Here is a 25,396-nt window from a genome sequence, read left to right as displayed (position 1 = left end):
TCCCTGCCACTGCCCCACAGGCCTCAAGGAGGGGGGAAGGGGGCTTGTCCACAGGCTGGGAGGGTCAGCTTCAGCTATGACTATAAACCACTTCTGCCAAGGACACCTCTTCCCCCTCTGGCCCCGCCAGAGCCTGGCCCCAGCCTGAGAAGCCACCCTTGTGGTCACCTTGCAGACAGTCTGGCCAGTATCCAGCAGCACTCAGCTCCACGTGGCCCCCGGGCCTCAACTGACCTAGGCCTGGCACCCACCCCATCACCAGGACAGGACAGGAAGGTTCTGGCTGAGGCCACCAACGGAGAGGCCAGAGTGGCCCCCCAGAATGGCGGCAGCAGTGAGACCCCCGCGGCTCCCAAGAGCATCAAGGTGGAGGCAGTGGAGCCAGAAGCAGCCCGTGCTCCAGCTCCTGGAGAGCCAGGGCCCCAGGCTCTGTCGCGGACGCCATCACCACACAGCCCCGCTGCAACCAGGGTGAAAGCAGAGCTGTCCAGTCCCACACCCGGCTCCAGCCCAGGACCCGGTGAGCTGGGTCTGGCTGGAACACTCTTCCTCCCGCACTACGTGTTCGGGCCAGACGCGGCCGCTCCCTCAGGCGCGCCGCAGGCCTCGGAGATCCTGGCCAAGATGTCCGAGCTGGTGCACAGCCGGCTGCAGCAGGGTGCGGGCGTGGCGGGGACACCAGCCGGCCTCTTCGCTGGGGCCAAGGGCGCCACGTGCTTCGAGTGCGAGATCACCTTCAACAACGTCAACAACTTCTACGTGCACAAGCGGCTCTACTGCTCCGGCCGCCGCCCGCCTGAGGACGCACAGGCCTCGCGCAGGCCCAAGGCGCCCCCGGGTCCACCGCGGGCCACCCCCGGCCCGCCCGCCGAGCCCGACACAACACGCTCGTCGCCAGGCCCCGGGACACGTGAGGACGAAGCGGGCGGCGCCACCACGCCCGAGGCCGAGGCAATCGGCCGGGGCAGCGAGGGCAGTCAGAGCCCGGGCAGCTCGGTGGACGACGCGGAGGACGACCCCAGCCGCACACTGTGCGAGGCCTGCAACATCCGCTTCAGCCGCCACGAGACCTACACGGTGCACAAGCGCTACTACTGCGCTTCGCGTCACGACCCGCCACCCCGCCGGCCGCCAGTGCCGGCGCCTGCGCCCACCCCAGGGACCGGGACGCCCGCGCTGACCGCGCCGCCGGTGCGCACGCGCAGGCGCCGCAAGCTGTACGAGCTGCACGCTGCGGGTCCAGCTCCGCCGGCGACAGGCCCCGCCCCCGCCCCCGCCCCACCCGGTCCCGCGCCCGAGCCGCCCGCCTCGCCGCGGCCCGGAAGTGGAATCGCGGGCCCAGCCCCCGAGCCCGCGGCCGATGGCCCCATTGACCTGAGCAAGCGGCCGCGGCGCCAGCCCCCAGACGGCCCGGTGGCTGCGCTGCCCGCGCTGGCCGACTACCACGAGTGCACCGCGTGCCGCGTGAGCTTCCACAGCCTCGAGGCCTACCTGGCGCACAAGCAGTACTCGTGCCCCGCCGCGCCGCTGCGGCCGGCCGCCGCCTGCCCCTACTGCCCCCCGAGCGCGCGCGCCCGCGGCGACCTGCTGGAGCACCTGCGCCTGGCGCACGGCCTGCGCATGACCCGGCCCGAACCCAGCGCGCCGGACAGCCCGGACGGCCGCGCGCCGCGCTCTCCGTCCCCGCCTGCGCCTCCGGCGGATTCCGCTGACCCGGGCGCAGCGACGCCCGGCAAGGGCCCACCCGCGACCCAGGCGCCCAGCCACCGCTACTGCCGCCTATGCAACATCAGGTTCAGCAGCTTGTCCACCTTCATTGCGCACAAGAAGTACTACTGCTCCTCGCACGCTTCCGAGCACGTGAAGTGAGCCAGCCGCGCAGACCCAGGCCTTGTGGACCCGGGCGCTCAATAAAAAAGACGTTCGCTGTGAGCAGCGCGCTGGCCGCGGGCCTGGTTCTCTGAGCACAGTCCCTGCACCCACCCCCAATGCCCGGAGAAAGAGCTCGAGCCTAACTGGGCATGTGCCACCCTGGGGTTCAGGGTATGGCAGTGCACTGGAAGGCTGCAGCCCGGTGCTTGCCCAGACCCAAAGCGTCAGCCCCTCCAGCACCACCTCCAACCCACTCTGCTTGAGCTCAACCCTGCACAGGCCAAGAGGGGACTCGGCAATGCTGGGCTGAACACGTTCTGGCCACAGCTTTTGCAGCTGGGCAGCCAGGAATGCCCTCCAGCCTGGTGTATCTAGGAAACAAATACACCCCTTCTCTACCAACTCTACTGGTCTCCCTCAGCAGCTTGCAAGGCACAGTCAATACTCAGGGAATGACAATGAGGTGTCACCCAGCAGACCACCCAGGTGGCCTCTCCTACCCAAGGCTTGTTTCCTTCCCACCCAGCCCTCAGGGGCGGGGGGCTATTGGGCTGGGGTGTGTACAAGAGTTAGTGGTCTCGTGGCTCATAGGCCCTGCCCATGGGGACCCACCACAGAGCGTACTGCCAAGGCCACCGGGCATTGGGGGCTGGGGATGTGGTTCTGGATCCCAGGGGAGTTGGCTGGGTAAGGATCCTGGGATCCAGGCTGCCTGTTTGTCTTAGGTGCTTCTTTCATGAAGGCCAGACAGGAAGTGAGGGGCAGAAGGCCCAAGGCAGGCTCCAGATGTGAGCAGGCCTCCCGTGCTGCCCCTCCTGTCCCTCCTACACTCCACTGCTGAGACAGCACACAGAAAATGGCCCAGGGCCACGTAGCTCCCCCAGGCACCTATATGTGCCTCGGTCTCCACACCTGTGAAATGGCAGGAGATGATCATGTGGCTCCTCCAGGAGCCCAGCCCTGGCTGAACTGTGAACTGGGCTGAGCCCTGTGTCACCAGCAGGTCCCTCCAGCAGCGTCACAAACCTCAGGTGCAGTGGATCCCACAGCCTCCACTGCCCCCATGGTGCAGAGCTGGGCATTTGCTGCCCCATCCCCTCCTACACCCAGGACCCTGCTCTGGCATGTGCCCATCCCCTGGGATGGGAGTTTCCACAGGTAGCGCCACAGGTGCCATCAGTCTCCCTGTGTCCCCTGAATCCCCTGCCACCCTCCCCCCGAAATCCTTCTGTGCTCCCAGGACCTGCCATGCTGCCTCTAGCCCATAACTGCCCCAACAGCCATGCACACCAGACTAGCCAGGACTCCTCGCACTCCCCCAGGGAGCCTTCTTCCTGCTCCAAGATGCTGTCCCCCCAACCCCAGGGGCACGGGGATGCCCCTGCATCTGTCCAGTCGGGCCATATCTACTGAACCCCAGAGCTCAGTCCCAGGGCACATCCAGGAGGGGCTTACCTGCACTGTGTCCCCTGCCCTCCCTCTGCCCCCCATGTTGCTGACGGGGTCCGGCCTGCTGTGCTTTGCTCTCAGAGCAACTTGATTCCTCCAGAGCACCATGGTCTGGCAATCCACATCCACATTGCAGAGTCCCAGCCCAGACATTGTCCTCAAGTCCTCTCACCGCTGCTGCTCCAGATCCCCCAACCCCCCCAGCTGGCCTTTTAGGAACAGCTACTGCCACTCCCGCTTCCAGGGCTGCCCTGGCCCCAGTCCAGACCTCCAGGTCGCACTCTGCCCACAGGAGACCCTCCTCCACCACTGGGTCCATGGTCCTTCACAAAGCCCATGGTGCCCTGCTCCCAGGCACACAGGAGGACGCCCTGTGGAGCCCTGTCCTGCCTGCCCACAACACCCTGGCCGTGGTTGGCAGCTCAGGCCAGCACCTCACGGGGCTCCCGGTGCCCGTGTGTGCACCCTCCTTAGTGCCCTCTACCCTCTTCTCTCCTGGTGGGAGCTCGCTCCCTGGGTCACCAGGTTTTCTTCCCCAGTCCTCTTGCCCCTCCCCACTGACTCCTGCCTTCAGCCACACACACCCCCGGCACTGTTCCACCCGTGTTCCCTCTGAGCTAGCCCTGCCGGTGACACCTTGCCACCCCACTAGCTGCACACGTCCACACCCACCATCTCTAACCCCGTCCCAATCCTGTGTGCAGCCAGTGCCCTCGTCCCTGGGAGCCATCTGTAAGCCATCCCCAACATTCCTTCCTCCCTCCACACCCCCTGCCAACTCCTGCTCCCCTCGAAACTGGCCTGAGGCCACCCTGGGCCTGCCCCCTTGCAGAGTGCTCAGACAGGATGGTTCTGCCCATCCTCCTTCTGCCCAAGCCTCTTCTGCTTGACCTGCAGGCTGAAGCCATGCTTCTGTGCTGGCCAGGCCAGCAGCACCCAGGCAGGACTGCGTCCAGCTACCCCTGAACCCCGTACAATGCTTGGCACACAATGTCTGTGAGATAGACACAGGAGACCCTCACTCTTCCAAACCCCTCTCACAGTCAGGTATGGAGCTTCCCTGGCTGCCCTCAGGGGGACCAGCACCTGCCCAGGACGCCCGACTGGTGTAACTGGGCCTTGACCACTCGCTCTCCCTGCTCCCAATGCCCAAGTTCTCAGATGCTGGCCATGCTCTGGAAACCGGCTCCCCAGCCCAGCCAGACTTGCAGTCAGCTGAGCAACTCACACCTGCTACTGCCCAGGGAGTGTGCAAGCAGGGAGTCCCCACGCCGCTGGCAGTCCCCCCAGGACCTCCCCACACAGCAGGACGGCACTGTGGCTCTGGGCTGTGCGTGCCTCCACCTTCATCGTGTGGGTCTGCCGGCCTACTCGCTGTTCCCACAGGCAGTGCCTTTGCCTTGCAGGATGCTCTAGCAAACCAGCCGTCAGGGACTGCAGCCAGTGAAGACAGCAGAGGGCAGCAGCAGGGGGTCTGCCCCAGTTCTCCCTGAGGAGGGAGGAGGGTTGGGAGGGGCAGCCCAACGCCACACCCTTCCCCCTCATCACCTGCCGGACTTGGACCAGCCCTGGGAGAGCCTTGAGCAGGCCCTGGGGCCACTCGGGCTGGAGCGTCCTTGAAGGGCAGGCATCCTGGGGCACTCTCAGGCTGGAACCCTACCTTGGCATCACCTGAGCATGGGCAATATACAGTCCAGGGACAGAGGTGACCTCAGATGCTTCTCTGGCAAGCTCACATCCGTGGCAGGTGCAGGTGTGGTCACCTTCCTCTGTCCCCAGGCTGGACATCAGCCTCACACCTCCCTGAGCCAGGTTGGACAGGGCAGGGAGGGCCATCCCTCCCCCCACAGACGCTCTCCCTTGATCCCACTCTGCAGTCCTGCCCATCAGTGCCTGGGGGCCTCCAGGAGCCTGGAGCACACTGCTCCATGTACGAGGGGGCAGACCGGGGCTGGCCCTGGAAGGACAGGAGCATCTTAGGGGGACAGGGTAGGAGGGGCTCTTGGCCTGGGAGGGGAGGCAGGAAGAGGGTCCTGAATATTTCAGGAGTGTCCTGGGTGTTCCAGTTGCTCTGGGTCGAGGCCAAGCCCAGGCCGTCCAGAGAGGCCAGAGCAGCCTGGCACCCCATCTCCAGTCAGAAAGGCTAGACCCTGCCCACAGAGCCCGCCTCCCCAGAGGTCACAGGTGGCCCATGCAGGGACACAGCCTTCCCAGCTCTGGCACCAGCCCCACCACACACAAGTACCCGGTGGCCACTGGATGCTTCTGGCCTTCTCCCTGTGCAGAGGAGAGGTGATCAGCATCCCCACCCCACCGGATCCCTGAGTCCCCTGCTGCCGGGCACACAACTGACCCCACAGGTGTGGGCACTGAGGCTGGACACCTGGGGTTGTGCCTCTGCCACCCACAACTCACTACCTGCCCTCTGCCCTGGTGTCAGGTGAAAGCTGTGCTCGTCACACACACTGGCACATGCCGATTCTGTGTTCTCAAACTCCTGCCTGACCCACAGCTCTCTGACCTTCCTGTTTTCCTGGGATTTCTTTTATATATATTTTTTTAGTTGGAAATGGACACAATACCTTTATTTTATTTATTTCTGTGTGGCGCTGAGGATCAAGCCCAGTACCTCACATGTGCAAGGCCAGCGCTCCTAGGGTCTCTTGGTCTTCTCCTCTGGCCTCCTTACTGCTCCGTTAGCGGGCAGGCATTCTGGAGCAGTGCCTGCTCCTCAGGGCAGGCCCGCGCCCCCTCCTGTCCTCTGCACTTGGTTTCCTCGGGGCTGGTTTCACTCCATAGGTCGGGTGATGCTTTGCCCGGGTCTCTGTGTGGCCTGGACCCGGCTCAGTTTCCTCACCTGTCCTTCTGGCGCATGACCTGGCCCTCTGGGGTACAGCTCCTTCAGACACCTCTGTCCACGGGGCGATGGTGCACTTGAGGATCCCAACTACTTGTTGCAGGATAGTGTCCCTGCCCCCACCCGCCCTGGAGCTCTGACTGGACTGTCCCTCCAGCTCATGGACTCTTGGTCACTTAAGGCCCCAGCGCCATGGGGAGCCCCCCGCGAGTCCTTTGTCACCACTGTCTGGTGTCTGCCCTCTGTGTCCTTTCTGTCTTGCCTGAAGCCATAGCTGTTTCTTCTTCCAGACCAGCCCTAAGTGCTATTCCTGATATTAGCTTCGCAAGGGCACAGACAGAAGTAGATGGCCCCATTTTCAGGCCCCTGTCCACCACCAGCGTAAAGGGACGTCTTGCAGCCCTGGCCAGCCCTGCAGCCCATGGCTCAATCTTTCTGGAGTTCTGTGCGTCGTGCTTCTCGTGGGGCTGCAGCCAGAGCCACAGACCTGATGCCTCCAGAGCACAGTGCTGGGGGCAGGAGCCCACTGTGGTCAGAGGGCCGTCCTCCTGGAAGTCCCGGGGACCATCTGCCCCCAGCCTTCTCCAGCATACAAAGGGCTCTGCGTCCCTGGCTCCTGGTCCCTCCCCTCTTCAAAGCCAGCACTTGCCCCCACTTCCTCTCCCCTTAAGGAGTGCCCGTGAGCACTCCTTGCCACCCAGCGGTCCAGGACAATCTCATCTTGAAGCCAGCTGATGGGCAGCCTCCATTCTGTCTGTGCCTTCGCTCTTCTCCACTGGGGTTGGGGTGGGTGACTTGGGCCATCTGCTGCCCACACCCACCCTTGCACCTTTGTGCCTGTCTGCTACCTGCACCTGAACCCCGGAGCTGTGCCTGGGCGGCCTGACTCCCCCGAGCTGTTGTTGCTAAGATGTCCTGTGCTGACTCTGGAGCCAGCAGTTCCCCTGGGCACCGCAGCTGGTTTCTGTGGACATCCAGCCGGACCCAACTCCACTTTGTCCTGCACCTAAGTTGCCTAACAGCCACATCAGTGCAGGAGTCCAGCTGCCGATGGGACTGGCGGATGGACTCTGGTCTTTCACTCCATCATTGTTAGAATCTGCTTTTAAGCCAGTGTTACTGTCCGGCCCCTGGGCATGTGCCACTGAGCCCCTTCTCCCTGGCAGGCATTGGGTCAGACTCAGAAAGTGCCCAGCAGGTGTCAACCGAAAGGCAGGGGAGGGCTCAGCTGGCAGAGGGGCAAATGGAATTCTGCAGGCGATCATGAGCAGCGAAGGCCCAAGACAGCAGGCTGGGCGCTCCCTGTCCTGGTCCGTGAGCCCGCCCTCTACCTTCTGCCCACCTGGGCACACAGGTGGCTGGGGTGGCTTATGGCAGCCCCTCCCTACTTCCTCTTCATTGAGGGCACCTCCCTGGACAGGAAGCAGTGTCAGGGGCTCATGCTGTCTGCCCCGGGCAGAGAAACACTGGGCACATCTGGGTGCCACGGGCAGCAAGGCTGAGCCCCAGGGAGGACAGTGTCCCGAGTGCACCTGGGCCAGCCCAGGCCAGGAGCCAGGCTCCTCCCTGTGGCTGTGACCCAGTGGATTCCTGGGAATGCGACTTAGAAGACAGGCAGGGCTGCTGAAGAGTCCCGTGGGGACACACAGGCCTCTCAGGGCGAGGCCCGGCTCCCCAGGCCCACCCTGGGAGGGCCAGGCAGTCTCTCCTCCTTTAGACCGTGTGGATTTCCCCTGGGGCCCACAGGCCTCTGCCTATGCACACATGGGTAAATGAGAAGGGGCAAAAGACCTGACCCAAGGCGGGTCTGCCTGAGTCAGTGCGGACAGGAGTGAGGTGTCTGCTCGTCTGACCTGCTGCCCAGCATGGACCTCAACCCAGGTCTGAAAGACGGTGCCTAGTGATCGCTGCTCGCTCCATCTTGGTCACCTCCGGGCCTTCCTGCAGGGTTCGCCCAGAAGGCAGACCCCACTGCAGTAAGGCTCACATCCTACGGTGCAAACCACATGAAGACCCAGGCCCAGCCCCTTCCAGGTGCCCCAGCCCAGTGATTCCTGACCAGCCTAGCAACACCCTGGCCACCTGCCACTGACCTCTGGGTGGAGCCTCAGCCCCCCAGCTGCTGCAAGGGTCCTTTCCGGTTTTCCACAGGGGGAATGAACACACCGCTCCAAAATCCAGTAAAGAGATTTGTGCAGGTAATTTTTTTAGCACTTTCCAGACACTACCCATCTCCTACAGCTGCCCAGGGAAGCACATCAGTTCCACTATCGCAAAGGATACTTGGTTTGGCTGCAGGTGCACAGGGCGTCTCTCCTGGATGTTTTCTCACAGTGTGTAAAATACATAGTTTAAATGCACTTTTAAAAACCAAAAGGTAAGAATTTAGAGCGTGACCCCACTCATGCTAATATTCACCTCCAGTCCCTGCCTTGGGACTAACCTACAGCTAGGGACTAACCTACAGACTAACCTAGTCAGCTAGGTCGAACCAAGCCACTGGCCCTGGGGACGGCCCCCAATCTGAGGTTCAGCATTGAGTGTGAGGCCAGCCCTGGTGGGAGCCCTAAGCACAGCCTGCGATGGGGAGGAGCCCAGCTGCCCTCAAGGCCTGCAGGACAGGTTACGAGCAGGCCATGAGCAGGCGGGGCCCTCTGGGCCGCAGCCTGGGTTCAGGAAGTAGACTGCCTTCTGCCCGGCTCTTGTCAAGTTTCAACAGCCTGCAGTGGAGCTCACACAGTACCTGGACACCCAGCATAACCCCAGGAGCCGGAGCTTTGGTGACGAGGGGTGGCTTTCTCTGCATCCGTCTTCCACAAGCCACCTGTTTCCTGTGGTCTCCGGCTTCCCAACAGCCCCTGAAACCCAGAGTGAATGTCGTCCCTTCCCCATGCCTCCTGGATCCACAGATGAAGAGGTGTCCAGAGGTGAACTGCCCTGGTTAAAAGCCCTTGGCCAGCACTTGGTGTGGCTCAGAGGTAGAGCAGTTGCCAGGCATGTGGGACCTGGGTTCCCTCCCAGCACTGGGGAAGGACCCCTATGGCCAGCTAGCTGTCTTCAGAACAAGACCAGAAAGGTTGCTCTGAAGGTACCCAAGCCAGGGAGGGGCGAAGCTCCTCCCACACAGAGAGGACTGGTGTGAGGGCCGGGCAGGTCACGTGGCCCCCAGATGTCAGCTTGTGGCTCTGGGGAAGAGCCAGTCAGACGCTGTTCGTCCAGGTGCCCCCATGGGGTAGGCTTCGCACTTGAAAAAGACATTGCTGCAGGACAGAGGGCCCGGCAGGGAGGGAGAGAATCATCCCTGGACCCAGCAGCCCTCCCGGCTGGGACCCTGCTCCCCTGGACAGAGGCTGCTGTGGAGAGTCCTGTGTCTGCAACTCCAACTCCAGGGACCCCAGCTGTCCCCTGCTCCTGCCCCCTCTGGACTCCACTCCCTCCCTGGACGAGTTTCCTGGGGCAGCCGGAAGGATGACACCACACGGGGCCACTTCTCACAGTGTGGAGAACAGAGGGACAGAGACAAGCTGTGGGCGGCCATGCTCCCTCACAGCCAGCGGGCCCAGTCCTGCCCCTGCCAACTCCTGGGGCTCCTGGTTCCTCAGCTCGGGGTCACGCTGCTCCAGTCCCTGTCCCCAAGGCTCCCTCCCTGAGTCTGTGTCGCTCCACCTCCAGATCTCCCTCCTCTCGGGAGGAGCGACCCCTGGCTCAGGCCACCCATGGACCTCCTGTTACCCTGACTGCATCTGCTCTAAGGGAGGCTCAGTCCCTGCCTCGCCAGCTCCTGGGCTCTGCCGACGAGCGGCTCTGGGCTCCACCTCCTGGTGTCCTTTTCTCCTGTCTGTCTCCTCTTCTGTCCCTGACATGGGCGTTGTTGTTGGATTTAGAACCCACCCTGACGGGTTTGTTTCCATCCTCGCCTTAATTACACCCAAAGTCTTTATTCCAGATAGGCCACATTCTAGGACCCAGGGGGACAAGGACTCAGGGACTATGCAGACCTACACGTCCAAGGAAGAACCCCACCCCCGCCCAAGGCACTTCTGATTGGCAGGACTGTGTGTCCTCTGCAAGTGGACGCTGAGCCCAGAAGTCCAGCCTGCCCTGACCCTCCAGCACAGCCTGGCCACAAGGGGAACATCACCTAGAGAGCCCCCTGCTGGCAACTTGCTGGAGTGCAGACTGGGTGTGCCCGAGGTCCGCAGCCGCCAGCGCCGACTTTGCCTGACCTGTTTGCAGCAGAGTGTGTGTTGCCGGCTGCCCCTCAGCGCAGCTCTCCAGGGCAGCAGTGGCCACAAGCAAGTGAGGACAGGCTGGGCTCCCAGCTGCCCCCAAGCCAGCCGGGCCCCTGCTGGGCAGTGTGTGGGTGTCCAACCTCACCACGGGACCCTGGGAGAGTAAGCGAGGGTCTCTTCAGCGGGCAGAAGTCTCCATTAGAATTAACCTTTTGATTTGCCGGGTCCCTGCTTCCCAGGTTTGGGTACAGAAAAATAGGATATACAGAAGCAGAGGGAAGAGAGAAGGAAGTGAGCCTTAGAAGAGCCACAAGAAGGGGAGAGGCAGGCCGAGGTGAGGACAGGGGCTGCGAGTGGCAGACTAGTCCCAGCCTCACTCTCCAGGGCTCTATTTATAGCCTCCTGGAGGAAACCAAGCCCTGCCCAGAGGGGCAAGCTGGTGACTCCGCTGCTGCTCCCTCCACCCTGCAGCCAATCCAGCTCTGTCTGCCCATCCCAGCCAGGAGGCAGGGGAGGAAGGAAGGGAGGAGGCTTCCGTGAGGAGCCTGGGGTTTCTCCCAAGACCCTGGGCATAGCAGGGGTGTGGCGTCCTAGGAGGGAGCAGGGACTGCGGGTCCCCCTGGGGTCTGGGCAGCCTGGCCTGTCCCTCCTCCAGGGCAGGGGCTCCCAGAAGCCCTTGCTGTCCAGGGGACCCGCAGAGGGGCAGAGCTGACCTCGGCCAATGGTCAAAGCCCCACACCGGCTCCTGAGTCAGAGGCAAGGAAAGCCTCTCCTGAGCTGGAACCTGCAGCCCACCCAACTGTTTCCGGGCTATGCACTATGCTCCCACCCAAGCTCCGGGCCACCTTCAACTGCAGGTCAGGTTCCGCCCCCACAAGCCTTGCCGTGGGGTCCAGCCCCACTCCCAGCCAGGCAGGGCTCACCTGCGCTCCGCCTCTGGGTGCCTGCCGAGCACTGGGTGTGAAGGGCTGAGGACGTGGGCCTGTGGCCTCTGCGTCCCAGACCGTCCAGCCATGGGGCGCGGGAAGCAGGCCCGTCGACAGGCAGCAAGCAGCACTGGCAGAGGATTCCAACCTCCTTTTACGCTGGGGGACCCAGAGGAAAGGAAGCTCCGGGTTCTGAGCCCTGGCCCACGGTTTCTCACAACACATGTGTGTTCATCTTAGAACCATCCTATCGTCGGGGTTTTTCCCTTTAAAAAACCCTCCTAACCTCCTGGCCGAAGGCCTTTGCAGGCCCGGTCGCAGAGATGCTCACGTTTCAAGGGGTGGTCGACCCGGGGCAGCTGCTTGCAATCCGAAAGGCAGGGACCCAGGGTTAATGGGCTTCCTGGAGAGAAGCTAGGGGCTGGCCTTTCCCCAGGCGCTGGTTTTTTGGGATGAGGTCTTTATCATTTCCCTTCACAACCAGGTCTGCTCTGCCATGGCGATGGCAGGTAACACCCTCGCCCGTCCCACGCCTCAGCAGTCCTCCTCATTGGATGGACTGCTTTTCTCTTGTCCATCATCAGCTGGGGACATTGGGTCGCTCTCCCTTGGGCCTTTGTGAACGACGTGACCACGTGCCAGCACAAGTTCCCATGTGGATGCGTTGTCCCTTCTGGCTCTACAAGGGGGCTGCTGGGGCCGTGGCCACTCCAGGCTTACTTTCTGAGCTGCCGCCAGGCCCTGCCCAGCCTGCCCACCCCACACCTCCCCACCACCAGCGAGGGCTGCAGCTCACTCGTCCTCCCAGCCGGGCTCTGGCCTTTCCACCTCAGCCATGGGAGGTGGCTGAACTGGCGGCCAAGGAGGCTGAGTGCCCAGCAGGAGCTTGCCGTCCACTCCTGGGCCTGCTCTGGAGGAGCCTCTGCTCAGGTGTCCTGGCAGAAGGTGAGAAAAACAAAGCTAAAGATCGTCCAGGTGAAAGATAGGAACACACTTGGACCTCGGATGCCCCTGGCCAGGTTCCTACCCTGACCCTGCCGGCTACAAGACCAGAGATTCCTCTCCAGGACTCCCGTCCTCACCAGTCCAGTGCGGTGGAGACACTCCAGGTTTCCTGAGGATGGGTTGGACACAGCAGTCCACACAGCCAGCTGCAGCGGAGATTCCGTGCGGACTCGGAGTCACACCTGGCCAGACTGAGACCAAGCCCTGAACCAGCCCCAGAGCCAGAGAAACACGAGCAGCCCAGGTGTGGGAGGAAAGGCTAGGCGGAGGTCACTGGCACAGGGCACAGCAGACTGCACCTGTCCCCGGGGAACCTGGACAGGGCTGGGCACACCTACTCCCGGGACCTCGACAGAGAGCAGAGGAGGCGGGAAGTCCCGCTGCTCAGGGTCAGACAGGCAGCCCCGAGGCATCTGCACGAACGGAGACCCAGATCTCAGGAGCCTGGCCACTTCTCACGGCAGCCACCGATTCGCAGCTTCAGGGCTCCGTCCTCCACAGGTAGGCAACAGGCCAACCCACTGGTGGCCAGAGGAGCATAGCCCTGGGCTCCAGCCCTCAGCCTCTGCAGTCCCCTTGCCCATGAGAACAGTTCACCCACTCACAGAGAAAGGTGCTTCCAAGCCAGTCTGCTTGACTGAGCCCTGGACCCTCCCATCTGGCTGAACTGGACAGCTCAGCCCCCAGTGCTCTCCTAGAGCCTCTGCCCCATCAGCCCCCACCCCAGAGCAGGGGTGCTGGACTTTGGAGAATCACAAGCTGGAAACTGTCGAGGACCACTCCTGGGTTACAGAGGCTTCAGCCTTGCTCTATTTTTACCAGATAATGACATTAATTTTTTTAATTATTGAAATTGTTGTTTAACATATTGTCAATATTTTGTAAGACACACCTCAACCCCACAAGTGCTAGGATGGCACACAGCAGGTCTTCCCCATGGAGTGGCTCAGCCCCCAGCATCACCTTCACCACCCCCTCCACCTCTCACTATAGATCCAGGAAAGATTTCCTCTGCCATACCTCACAGAAGAGGAAACGGAGGGTCCCAGTGGCTCACTACACAGGCAGGGCTCCTCCACTCTCTAGACTCTCACAACTGAGCCCCCAGCCCAAATCTGGCTGTTTGCAAGGAGGCAGTGCCTGGACCCAAACTAAGAAATATCCAAGCAGAACGAAGTCAGCTTCCTGGTTAGAGAGGGCACCTCTTCAGAGTGCATTTCATGAAAGGAGTCGCCCTTAACTGCTGTGCTCTGACTTTTGGAGTCACTTCTGAGCTTGTGAGGTTGCCAGTAATTTAGTCCTCAGCTGACACTGGCTGGCAGTCAGCCGGCTCTCAGGAAAGGGGACCTCACCCAGCAGGCACTGGGATGACCTGCTTCTTACCAGAACACAGGGGGTGCAGGTGGGCCGGGGCGGCCTTCCAGAATGCTCCGCCCCCCACCCCTCCTCAGGCTGGGGCTCCACCCCCGCCCAGCTCTTCTCAAACTGAAGGAGCCTTCTGCCCCCACCGTCCACAGCCCTCGAGGACAGTGCCTCTCCCCTCTGCTCCCCAGGGCACTGCATCCCCCGACTCCCACCAAACAGGCAAACGCGATGACCACGACCAGCCCAGGTTGACCCCAGGGGTCCACGGATTCTGGCCCTGCCTGAGCCAGGTGCACAGGGCCCAGGCTGGGCAGCCGGCCTGGGAGAGGGGACGCAGTTGGCAGTGCGACAGCCATGAGAGGCGGCCCTGGACCTGCCTCGCAGAAGTCCAGGGAGAGCAGTGGTGGAGCTGGGTCAGGGCAGCCGACGCCCCTCGGGGGCTTGGGGCCTCGGGAAGGGGAGTCCGGGGTCCGAGCTCCGCACAGGCGAGAGGCTGCCCAACCCCAAGGCACGAAAGCAGACTTGGGAAGCATCACGCGGGGCTGCCCTCGGAGCCTCTGCCCTGTGGCACAGGGAGACTTGGGGCAGCACCCTGCCCCAGGCTCAGCCAGTGGAAGGGCACCCTGCCACCGGGCAGTGTGCCGGGAGCAGCCCACGTCCTCGTCCTCAGGGCCAGGGTGGCAAGTCCAGAGCGGAGTGGCACTGGGTGGAGGGAGTGTCCCTCCAGGCGGCCCGAGAGTCCGCGTGCCCCACGACCCTCGCCTCTTTCTGTTTCCAGAGCGTTCCTGCCCCCGGGACCCTGCCCCGCTAGCAAGCCCGCGCTGTCCTCCCCGCCCAACAACCCGCCTGGCGTCCCGTGGATCTGCATGTGCGGCACACATCCAGGGAAGGACGCCTGGCCACAGGCGTGTGTGTCTGCACGTCTGTCTGCCACAGGTTCGCGGGGTGAGTGGACCGCATTCACCACCCACCGCTGGTCAGTGCCTGTCTGTCTTGCACGGGTCACTTTTTAAATCTTGTCTTGTTTTGGGGAAGGCTCTCCCTACTCGGCCCGTGCTGGCTTCTGACTCGTGGGCTCACGTGGTTGTTGGGCTCGCCACCTCTGGACCCTTGCTTGTTGGCAGCTGAAGGGGACAGCTCTGCACTGTGAGTTTGGTGGGACTGAGCTGGGGCTCAAACTCCAGCTCCATCGGCTCCAGGCTGTGCAGCCCGGGCAGAGCCACTCCACCTCTCTGGGCTTGTGTCTTTGTCCCTAGAATAAAGGCAAGAAAGCTCTGCATCCCACAGGGACATGTACCCAGGGCTCCATCCATTGTGATGCCTGCCAAGAAGCACTCTGAGGTCTGTCTCCTACAACGGTCCCTGCTTTGGCGCCCACGGCTCTCAGCCCCACCCCTGCATCCCGGGAAGACCTACAGCACCCACATGACTCCTGTGGCCTGCCTCCTGCCCACTGGGCCCACCAGGCTCCGCTCCCCCGACGCAGACCCGCCTGGCCTGCCTGGGCTGATTCCCTTCCAGGATCTTCTCCACAGCCAAACCCTAACCCCTCCTTGGTGTCCGAGAGCCATTACCCCCACACAACCAGGGGCCGGACCAGCTTCCCCAGCCCCTCGCTGAGGCTGTCACGCTGTCCTCCCCCCGTGGGCCTCACTTGGAAACAGGGTCTGTGCAGATGCAGCCCAGGCAAGATGAGGTGGTGCTGGAGAAGAGGGACTGGCCCATAGCATGGCGCCCTTGCAAGAAGATGCACGGGGAGGCAGGGCGGGGGAGGCGAGGGGAGCGGGCAGCCCCAAGCCGAGCACACCTGGGCCTCCAGGGCCGGGCGGGCAGGGGCCTTCCTGCCCCTGCTGACACTGCGGTTTCAGATGTCTCCTGGCCTCCAGAGCACGAGAGAATAACTATCTGTCACTTTAAGACCCTGGTCTGGGGTCGTGTGTCGTGGCCGCCCTTGGGTGGGCTGGAACTTCTCCTTGGTTGGTTGCTCTTGCCTGTTTACAGACCCTGCCTCCTGGGTCAGGTGAGGATGACCCCTGCATCACAACTGCTAGTCCTGTGCCACTGTTACTAATCCTGCATCATGGTATCTAGTCCTGCATCACTGATACCAGTTCTGAAATGTGGTTACTAATCCTATACTATGGTTACTAATCCTGCATCGTAGTATCTAGTCCTGCATCACAGTTACTAGTCCCACATCATGGTTACCAGTCCTGCACCCACAGGCACCTAAGGCATCTGGAAGACCAGGCTGGAGGCCTGGTCAGGTTCCGTGGCCTCACAGACCCACGTGCAGATGACAAGTGAGAACACGTTCTGGCCAGCCCTTGAAAAGAATTCCCCGAAGTCACCACCGTTGCTCCTGTCCGCTCCTCAACCATGTTTTTTTTTTTTTCAGTGCTGGGGATTGAACCCAAGGAAGCTCTACCACTGAGCTACACTGCCAGCCCTTTTATTTTGTATTTGGAGACAGGTTCTCATTAATCTCCCAGGCTGGCCTTGAACATGTATCCTTCTGTCTCAGCCTCCCGTTGCTGGGATTACAGGGTAGCTACTATGCCTGACTAAAGACACCATTTTTAAGCCGTGTGAATGAAGAGCTCTGACAAGCAAGCTGACGGCTTTTGGGAGGTAACAACATTCATGATCCAATAAAGTGACCACACACAGTGTTCCAGCTTCCATAGAAGATTACAGGGCTGTGAGCTGCCAGTCAGGAGGTGACAGGTGGCTATGGAATTGCACATGGTGCAGGGTGGAGAACACAGGCCTCTCCGTGCACATGCTCTGGTCTGGGTGGCCGCAGGCATGCCGGACTGGGACCAAGTGTCGCTGGCACTGCCCCTTCTTGGGGCGTGGTGGAGTCTTTAGAAAAGTCTGGGGAAGTGACAGGTGGCACTGCTTCAGTGGAGGTGTTGGCCAGCTGCACCCGGCACAGGTGGGGCAGCTCCTGTGACGGGCAAGGACGCCCCCAGGGCTAGGCAGTGGCTCTGAGGGAGGCCCTGCTGCTGCCTGCCTCTCCCCACAACATCTCCCGTGAAGTGATGCGCTGGGTCCCAGGCAGCATCCAGTCCGGCCTCCCACAGCCTGCAGCCTGCAGCTGCTCTCTGGCCGGAAGCCTCGTTCCTCACACGTCTGCAGCCACCTGCAAGCTGTGTGGCACGTGCCCACCGCCTGTCCCCCACAGCTGTCAGTGCAGATGTCCAACCAGTGGGGGTGCGGCCGCCTGGGGCTCCACTCAGGACACGGTTCTGGTCCACCCTGCCCTGCCAGGCAGGGCAGGTGTGCTGAGCGCCCTCCACGCTCCCTGTCAGCCACACGTCTGTGCCCCTGGGCCTCACGCAGACCTCCCTGCAGGGGGAGGCCCATGCCTGGCCCTGCCAGGCTCTTCTCTGCCGCTGGACAGAGCTCACTGGGGTGGGGGCAGGGGGGGCACCAGGAGGCTGTGCTGCAGTCCCAGAGGGCCAGTCAGAGGTGACCGGCTCAGCGATGGGTCTCTTACTGCCTCCTCCCTCCTGCTGGGTTTTGCAGCTGCGCAGTCGGCTGCTGTCCCCAGGCCTTATCTCAGGTGGTCTTGCTTCGCTGTACCCTGGGAGCCCGCGCTAGGCCCGCTGGCCGCTCTCTCCTCTGCCATTGGCACAGTCCCAGGCACACCCACAGCCAGCTCCTGGCCCCCGGGCCCTGAGCAGGAAGAGCCTCTGCACCCTCAGGCACCTGTGACAACTGGGCAGGCCCCCGGCTCAGCCGACCGACTTCCTGCCTCCTTCCTGGGCCTGCTTCTCCATCCTCGCCGCCTGCCCCTCCAGCTCTGCTCACAGTTTGATGCAATCTGGCACAAACCTTCTAACCCTTCTCCAGACATCCTGGAAGGTAGGGAAGTGCATGTATGAACTAAAAACCGGGAAATGCTTTACATCTCCCTATTGCAAAAGGGGAAGATTTTTCCTTCGCTTTTCTTAGTACATTTGCTTTAGAAATGACCTCTTACTTCTGTGCCTCTTTAGAATCATGTGAATACTTCTATAAAGCTAAATAAGAGCTAGTTTTGCAATCCAGGGACTTCCTCAAGGGCCTGAGAGCTATCCCTCTGAGCCACAAACGAGAAGTCAGAGCCCTCTCCTGTAGTGTCCCATGGAGGGAACCTGTTGTGGTTTAGATGTGGTGTCCCCCAGAAACTCACATGTGGAACAACGCAAGAAGGTTTGGAGGAGAAGTGGTTGCATCTCAGCCTTAACCTAATCAGTGAGTCAGTTGCTGATGGGGTTAGGAGGCGTGGGGTGTGGCTGGGGAGGTGGGAACTGGATGTGGTATGGAGTGTATATTTGTGTCTGGAGAGTGCAGTCTCTCTCCCTGCTTTCTGATCATCACGTGAGCTGGTTCCCTCTGCCACACTCTTCTGCCGTGATGTCCTACCTCGCCTCCAACCCTGAGGAATGTAGCCGCTGTCTATGGACTGAGACCTCTGAAACCATGAGCCCTCAAATGAACCTCTCCTCCTGTACAGCTGTGCGGGTCAGGTCGGGTGAAAGCTGACTAAGATTGAGCCCAAGTCAGGTGCCCGTAGGGGTGGGGCCGAGAAGCCTCACCCCTCCCTGAGGTGAAGGCGGGTGCCAACACAGACTCCCTCCAACAACCCCGGCTCTCGGATGGGCCTTGCCTGACACTCAGCGCAGCCAGGCCCCAAAGTCAAGGACGCGTTACTGTGCCTGGAGCCTGTGTCCTTCCCCTCCCCACGACCGGCGGGGGGGTTCTGGGCTGGCAGGAGAGGGGCTGTCGATTCTAGTTCCACAACAGATGAAGGTGAGAAGGAGCGGGGGTTCTGACTCGACCAGGTGCTGGCAACCGCAGGAACCCCACGCCTTCCTGGTCTACCAAGAGGCCGGGGCCTCCGCCGTGGCTTGCCGGGAAACAAGTGAGGGCTGAGCTTGAAGCTGCTGCACCTTCTGAAGGAGAACTACTCAGAGCTCCTGTCACTTTCCCTGGTCTCCCTAGTTTCCATAAAGAGCACGTGCCATCGCCACTTTAAGATGGTGGTGACTGTCGTGTTCAGTCCTGGAACACGAGATCCTCAAGGGCAAGCATTGACCGTCCAGTCTGAGACGCCCTCCTGGAGATTTGGGCTCTTATTTTTTCAGTGTTGGGACTGAACCTAGGGGTGCTCTACCACTGAGCTGTGCCCAGATGTATTTTTCTTGCTTTAAGTATCTGATTTTAATTTTTTAATATTTTCAGACACAGTCTCACTAGGTTGCCCAGGCTGCCCTTGAACTTCTGATCCCCCTGCCTCAGCCTCCTGAGTCCTGGGATCACAGCTGTGCACCAACTCGCCTGGCTCTCCTCTGAGTGTTCTGATGCCTGTGTCCCTGGCACACGTGGGAAGCCATGCTCTGCCCCGGGGTGGATTCTGCACAGGTGTCCTGAGGATGTCGAGCTGACCTCGGGAGTTACAAGTGGGAGGAACAAGAGGAGGGATGGAGAGGGGAGGGACCCCAGAGAACAGGTGGGCACAGCTGAGCATCCTGCTGGAAGTCCAGCAGCCGGTCCTGCCTTCAAAGCAGAAGGAAAAGGTAATGCAGTACCAGGGCTGGGTTGTGGCTCAGTGGTAGAGCACTTGCCTGGCACACGTGAGGCCCTGGGTTCGATCCTCAGCACCACAAAACAATAAAATAAAGGTATTGTGTCCACCTACAACTAAAAAATATATATTAAGAAAAAAAAGGACTCGTATCTGACAGGCACTGTGCACGCTAGTTTTCGGCTGTTTGTGTTAGAAACAGAGGTGTTTTTAATGCTATTTTTTAAGTTACCCCTTACTTAACATATGTGGATAACTGTGTTGCACACCAGAACAAAACAAAATCATCACAAGAAAGGACTGCAGGGCAGCACCCAGGGCGTCGAAGCGCGAGACTCTGGCTGCTTCGGCTGGGGGGTTCCCGCAGGAGGCCCGGGGGCTCCCCACAGAGCACTGGCTGCTGCCCACCGCTTTCCCTCGCACACGAGAAGGGGAGAAAAGGAAAAGCAGCACCTTTTGACCTTTCGAGTTGATTCTTTTAAATGAGTTTGGCAATTAAAATTCAATATTTAAAGCAAGAAAAATACATCTGGGTAAAACACTTGGGTTAAAAGTTTAATTCCCAGCTATGATCTGATTGCATGGGTCTCAGATGTGTCGGTCTGAGCCGTTCGCACTCTTACAAATTACTGATAATCCCAAAGCTTTGAACTGTGTGGGTTTTATCTAGAAGTATTGTATCTTTAAGAAAAAACATCATGCCAAGCCGGTGGCGCACACCTGTAAATCCAGCAACTGGGGAGGCTTACGCAGGAGGATTGTGAGTTCAAAGCCAGCCTCAGCAACTTAGTGAGGCCCTGTCTCAAAATAAAAGAATAAAAAGGGCTGGGGATGTTACTCAGTGGTTAAGCACCCCAGAGTTCAATCCCTGCTACCAAAACAAACAAACAAACAAACAAACAAATATTGCTACAGATGAACACTGAGAATTTGTAAATATTCACTTTATTTAAAAATTACAGGAATGAACCCATCACATGCTAACATGCCAAATGTTCTTACAGAAAACGATTGTCTTTAAGGTAAGAGCTTCAGTGAGAGTGCTCTCCAACGCTCACCCGGGCCTGGTGGCAGCAGGTTCCATCTGTCTGCGTTTGATGCCCTGCGAGGCGTCATCCTGGATGGCTTGTACGCAGAGAATCTAGGCTGAGGACTCTACGCGTGCTCCTGGCCCTCGGAGGGCAAGCCAAAGCTCAGTGATGGAAGGTTCTGGAAGCACCTTAAGTGCAGCCTGTGGTCGCGTTGCTCCTGCTCTCTGGTACGGGAAAATCCAACCGGTCTGTTGTGCAGCCTGAATGGGCCTTTTGCTCAGGCGTGATTTGGACATCCAGCCTTGGGGCACTTGAAAAACGTAAGTTTGCCAAGTCACGTGGGTCCTCCCAAAGGTGGCTGACACTCCACCACAGGCACCAAAACACAGCACTGGCATCCCACCACTTTCCCCAGAGAAGTTGCTGCCCCAGGGCCACTGTGGCACCCAGTGGTGGACAAAGGATTTCCAAAAGTCTCATCTTCTCTCGAGAGTGTGAATTCCAAAACGGCTGGTGGAGTCTCCATTGCTGTTCCAGAAGCGCTGGCCGCGTTCTTCCTGCCAAGGGCCGGGCTCCACTGTGCTGCTTCTGTCATTCCTTCTTATGAACGTGGAGCCCCCCAGGAGTGCGGCAGATCAGAGCCCCGGATCCTCACAGGCACCGTCCCGAGGCCAGGACTCGGGGAGGCCGTGCCAACCCACCGCTCCAGCACAGAAGGGAGGAAGGGGAAGCCAATGCTGAGCACCACTGCTGTTGAGGGGCTGACCGCATATCTGCTGCCTGGGCTGAGGGGCGGCCAGGGAGGGTGGCGACGCTGGCCCTGGTGTCAGGTGTTCCTGGAGGACAGACGGGTTGGAACCAGTGCTGAGAGTAAAGATATCAGTCAGGTAGACATCACTGTCCACTTGCCTGGGGCCCAGGTGGGCAGCTGGGCGCCTAGGGGGCCGAGGCGCCCATCCTCTCCTGTCCAGGTTTCCGTCCTGGTGTCACCATGACCAGGGCCTGATGCCCTGACTCAAGGTGCCCACAAGCATCCTTGGAGAACTGCTAGGTGCAGCTCTGACCTGAGCAACCATGCTCTGCTAGACAAAGCGCAGGGCCATGTGCCCAGGTGGGCAGAGCCTGTGTGCCACAGAGGACAAGGCCAGCCGCCTGGACCCGCATCCCACATCCGCACCACGCAACCTGCTTGCTCAGAGGCTGGCGGGACACTGTGGCCCACCCTCTCTGGTCAGGACAGGGTTGGAAGCCCTGTATGAGCACAGTCCTGGATGATAAGGGAGGGACTGTCTGTCCTGCCATGAACTGGACCAGCAGGTCTGGGGTGGCCCACGGCCTTCAGAAAATGGGCTGACCCTGGTGACCAGGGGTGGCTGGGCTGCAGAGGTACCCGGGGCTCCCTGGGACCCTGGGAGAGACTTGGTGTCCAGATGTCTGCCAAGGAAAGGGTGGTGACACCAGGCTCAGTGACTGAGGTTCCGAGCCCACCCGGCCGCAGGCCTCCACGCTGTGCCGCTCCGGGGGAGCGTGAGGGAGGCACCATGCCTGTGGCATCCGCCTCTCGGGCTGTCCTTGAGGAAAGCCGTCTCCTTTGCAGTCTCTTCAGTGGCCCCTCCGTCCCCCAGGAAATGGTTCTGCCCATGAGCGTGGAGACTCAGGAGAAGAGCTGCCCAAGTGCCCGTCTCCAGGTGGAAAGTGGGGCCAAGAGCACGGGGGCTTCCCTTGACTGCCACAGAGGCTAGCACCCGTCGACAAGGGAGCCCCTACCTCCTCTCCTCCCTCGGTGCTCCAAGACCCAGACAGATGCTCTCGGTCAACGGGAACAAACCTTGCTGCTCAGCCAAATCTCAGTTTGCCAGGGACCCCTGCCTGCAGCCTGGCTCCCCGGTTTTGTGGTGGGGAAGATGAAGCAGGAGAACGGGGTCTGCTTGCAAGGGCTCCTACTTCTCCACAGCAAACGCCAGGACCGAGCAAGAGACACTGATGCCCAGGCAGCCCACATGCCCATAGACCCACAGTACCACCATGCTGTCTGACATGTTGGGTAGCCAACATGAGGTACCAGCATGAGGGCCAGGCTCACCGGGTAGTAGTTGGTGGACGCGCGCAGGTCCAGAGCAGTTAGCACCACCAGGACCACCATGGCGTTGCCTGTGATGCCCACAGAGCACACCAGCAGCACCAAGAGGATGGAGATGGCCTGTACTCAGGCAGGCTCAGGGTGGCATGGCTGTGGGCCAGTGAGACGTTCCTGGGGTGTCCACTTTGCCAACAGCTTCCGTGGCACTGGACATGCCTGGAGGGGTCAAGAGGAGACAGCTGGGAGGGAGCCACTGGGTGGGACGGGCCCCACGGGTGCTGCAGGCCTGTGACCAGCTGGCACAGGATGCGGTGATGCCAAGCTGTACAGAGCATGCTGCTCAGCCAGTCGAGGGGACAGAACAGGTGAACCCATGCTAGCCTGGCCATCCTGGCTAGTGGTAGCAATGCTGCTGCTCTGCAGGCCTCCGTCTGCTCTCGTGTAAACACAGGTAAGAGCCCTTCCCATGCAGGAGTTCATGGGTGCATTACAGCTGCCAAGCCCTTGGCCCAGCTGCTGAGCACCCAGCTGTCCATGGTCCTTAGTCACACATCCCCCAGCATCCCTAAGCCAATGTCTCATCTGTGAAGCCTGAAGGACAGGCACTTGCTTGCCAAGGACATTGTGGCCACTGAGGAGATAGGTAAGGCCTAGAAGGTTCTGGGTCTCGAATCTGCTAAGTAGTCAATGCCACCAGGCACTAATCCTGGGCCTCAGTTTCCCCTTAAGTCTGGTGGGGGATGGTAAAACACTCCCTGCAGCTGGTTGTGGTGGTGAGTGGGCAAGTTTGCTGGACGTGCTATCCTGTGGCTACGTGTGCTGGGCCCAGCAGAGGTGTCCCTAGCCCAGTCAGTGGGTCTCATGGGCCCTGGTAAGGGTTCCTGCAGCAGGAAGCCTCCAGTGGGATTTACACAATTTTTTTTTTTTTTTTTTTTTTTTTTTATGGTGCTGGGGATTGAACTCAGGGCCTTGTGCTTGCAAGGCAAGCACTCTACCGACTGAGATATCTCCCCAGCCCACCAGACTGTGTCTTTAAAAGGGTTTCCCAGAAATGGTGGGACCCGCAGATCCCAGAGGCAGAGGCCAGGTGGGGCGGCTTCTGAACAGTCCAGGTAGAAGGGCAGGGCCTGGATGGGTGGTGTCTGTGGAGAGGCATGGACAAACCTGAGATGGTCTGGAGGAGGCACGCAGGACACAGGGAGGAAGCCATGAGGCCCGGGGAAGGAGGAGGCCGCCGGGCTGCGGGCACATGGAGCCATACCTGAGGTGTGGGACAGGTGGGCCCAGTGCGTGGGGCTCCTGGAGGCAGGGCTGGAGGTGGAGGCGACAGTGGAACGGCCGGCAGAGACGATGGCCGCTGTGTGGAGTGCCCTCAGGGGGCACTACACCCTGTGATGTCCACAAGGCCTGGCCTATGGCTGAGGGGAGGAAGGCACAGCCGCAGAGGCCGAGTCCCAAACAGCCGTGGGACTCTCCTTCCTCCAGTGAAGGGCTGCTGTGCTGGGGACACGCAGGGCGCCAACTGAGCAAGGGGGTCGCCAGGTGGGTGTGACCCTGGGCCGGCACCAGGCAGCACGTGGGACCTAGTGAGCTGGTCAGGTCAGACCTGCTCAGCAAGCCAGGACCAGGCAGACCCCAGGGCTTGAGTGCACAGACACGTACACACGACACACACGCACACACAACTCACATCACACACGCACACGGCCCCCGCACAGCACAGCACAGCACAGGCCTGCAACACCACTCACACCCGCAGCAGCAGGAGCAGTGCCCGCTTCTTGGGCGCCCCTGCAGGCAGGTGCAGAGCTTGGTGGCCAAGCCCCAGGGCCACTGGACAGTGCAGGGAGCTAGCTCCTCCTGACCAGCAGTGCCCCATGGCCCACCGTCAGGCAAGAACTAGGGCTGCAGGACAAGGTAGCGGGAGGGAGAAGCTGGAGTTCTGAGGACGCTGTCACACACCTGCACATGCTGGGGCACAGCACGTGACAACACGCACACACGGGACAGCACACACCTGCGCCACAGCCACACATGTGCACACCCCGGGCCGCGGCGCAGGGCCAGACACACGTGCAAGCCCTGTAGCAGCTCCTTCCCCAGCACAGGCCTGCACTCACACCCACGAGCCACGCACCACACACCTGAGCGCACGCACAGCTCCACACGACCCCATCCCCTCACTCCTGAAAACCAGCCCCGTGCACTTAGCAGGAGCCAATGACAGCCAAAGCCCTGCTGCTCCACCTAGGGGCTGCCTTCTCCTGGCAGCCCGAGGGGACCCTCTGGAGGCTGGACCCACAGTGGCTCCTCCAGACACAGACCAGTAGGGTTAGGGTCCCACCCTTGCAGCCCCGTCTCCACAGCCCCCGTCTCCTGTCTTCCCACAGAACCTTCTCCTCTTCTGGCAGCTGGGATCACTGCTTCTCAGCCCAGGCCCCACGAGAAGTTTCTAAGCCAGGGAACTCACCTGGCGAGGAGATTGGCTCCTGCCCTCAGAGGACTTCCTCAGGCAACGGCCGCAGCCGCCGCTTCTGGCGCCAGCTCCCTCCACCCCTGCCCTGCAGAGCCCAAAGCCCAGCGTCAGTTGCACTGACAGACAAGGCCTCTGCAGCAAGGGGACCTGTGAGAAGGGTGTAGGGACCCTTGCCCCCGCTGGACTGCAGGTGGCTCCCCGGAGTTCACCAGGCTGCAAAGGACCCAGGCGTCAGCCAATCAGAAGGCCGGCCAGCCAGCTGAGCAATCCCTGGCTGAGAGAGAAGGAAGAGACCCAGAGAGGGCCAGGGGAGGTGCTGGGTCAAGGTCTCCAGGTCCTGTTGTCCACGGGAGGCCAGGCTGGGACTGGCAGGGAGGGGGTGGGGGTGTTCGGAGGTCTGGCATCCGAAGGTGATTCTGGTGTTCGACTGCCTCCAGAGGGGCCCCCCAGTGGTCTGGGACCCAAAGGAGCAGAGGGATGACACTGAGCAGTCCCTACAGCACAGAAGGTCTGGGAGGAGACCCAGGC

The 25,396-nt window shown here is 61.0% G+C and overlaps 1 protein-coding gene across 2 annotated transcripts in view; it reads left to right on the top strand.

The window, feature by feature from the left end:
• Positions 1-2,949, top strand: part of ZFPM1 (zinc finger protein, FOG family member 1) — a 53,359-nt gene extending 50,410 nt beyond the window's left edge. The window contains exon 10 of one of the 2 annotated variants that reach the window (XM_079119593.1): positions 131-2,949. In XM_079119593.1, the coding sequence (XP_078975719.1) occupies positions 131-1,869 (1,739 nt within the window). In that variant the 3' untranslated portion in view covers positions 1,870-2,949. The remainder of the gene's footprint in view (positions 1-130) is intronic. The other variant, XM_079119594.1, reaches the window with a different exon arrangement.
• The last annotated feature ends 22,447 nt before the right edge of the window (positions 2,950-25,396 follow it).

Source organism: Sciurus vulgaris (genome assembly GCF_902686455.1).
Source record: "Sciurus vulgaris genome assembly, chromosome: 17".
In the NCBI taxonomy this organism is placed as follows: domain Eukaryota; kingdom Metazoa; phylum Chordata; class Mammalia; order Rodentia; family Sciuridae; genus Sciurus; species Sciurus vulgaris.
Note: the sequence above shows the minus strand (reverse complement) of the source record. Positions and strands in the feature narration are given on the sequence as shown.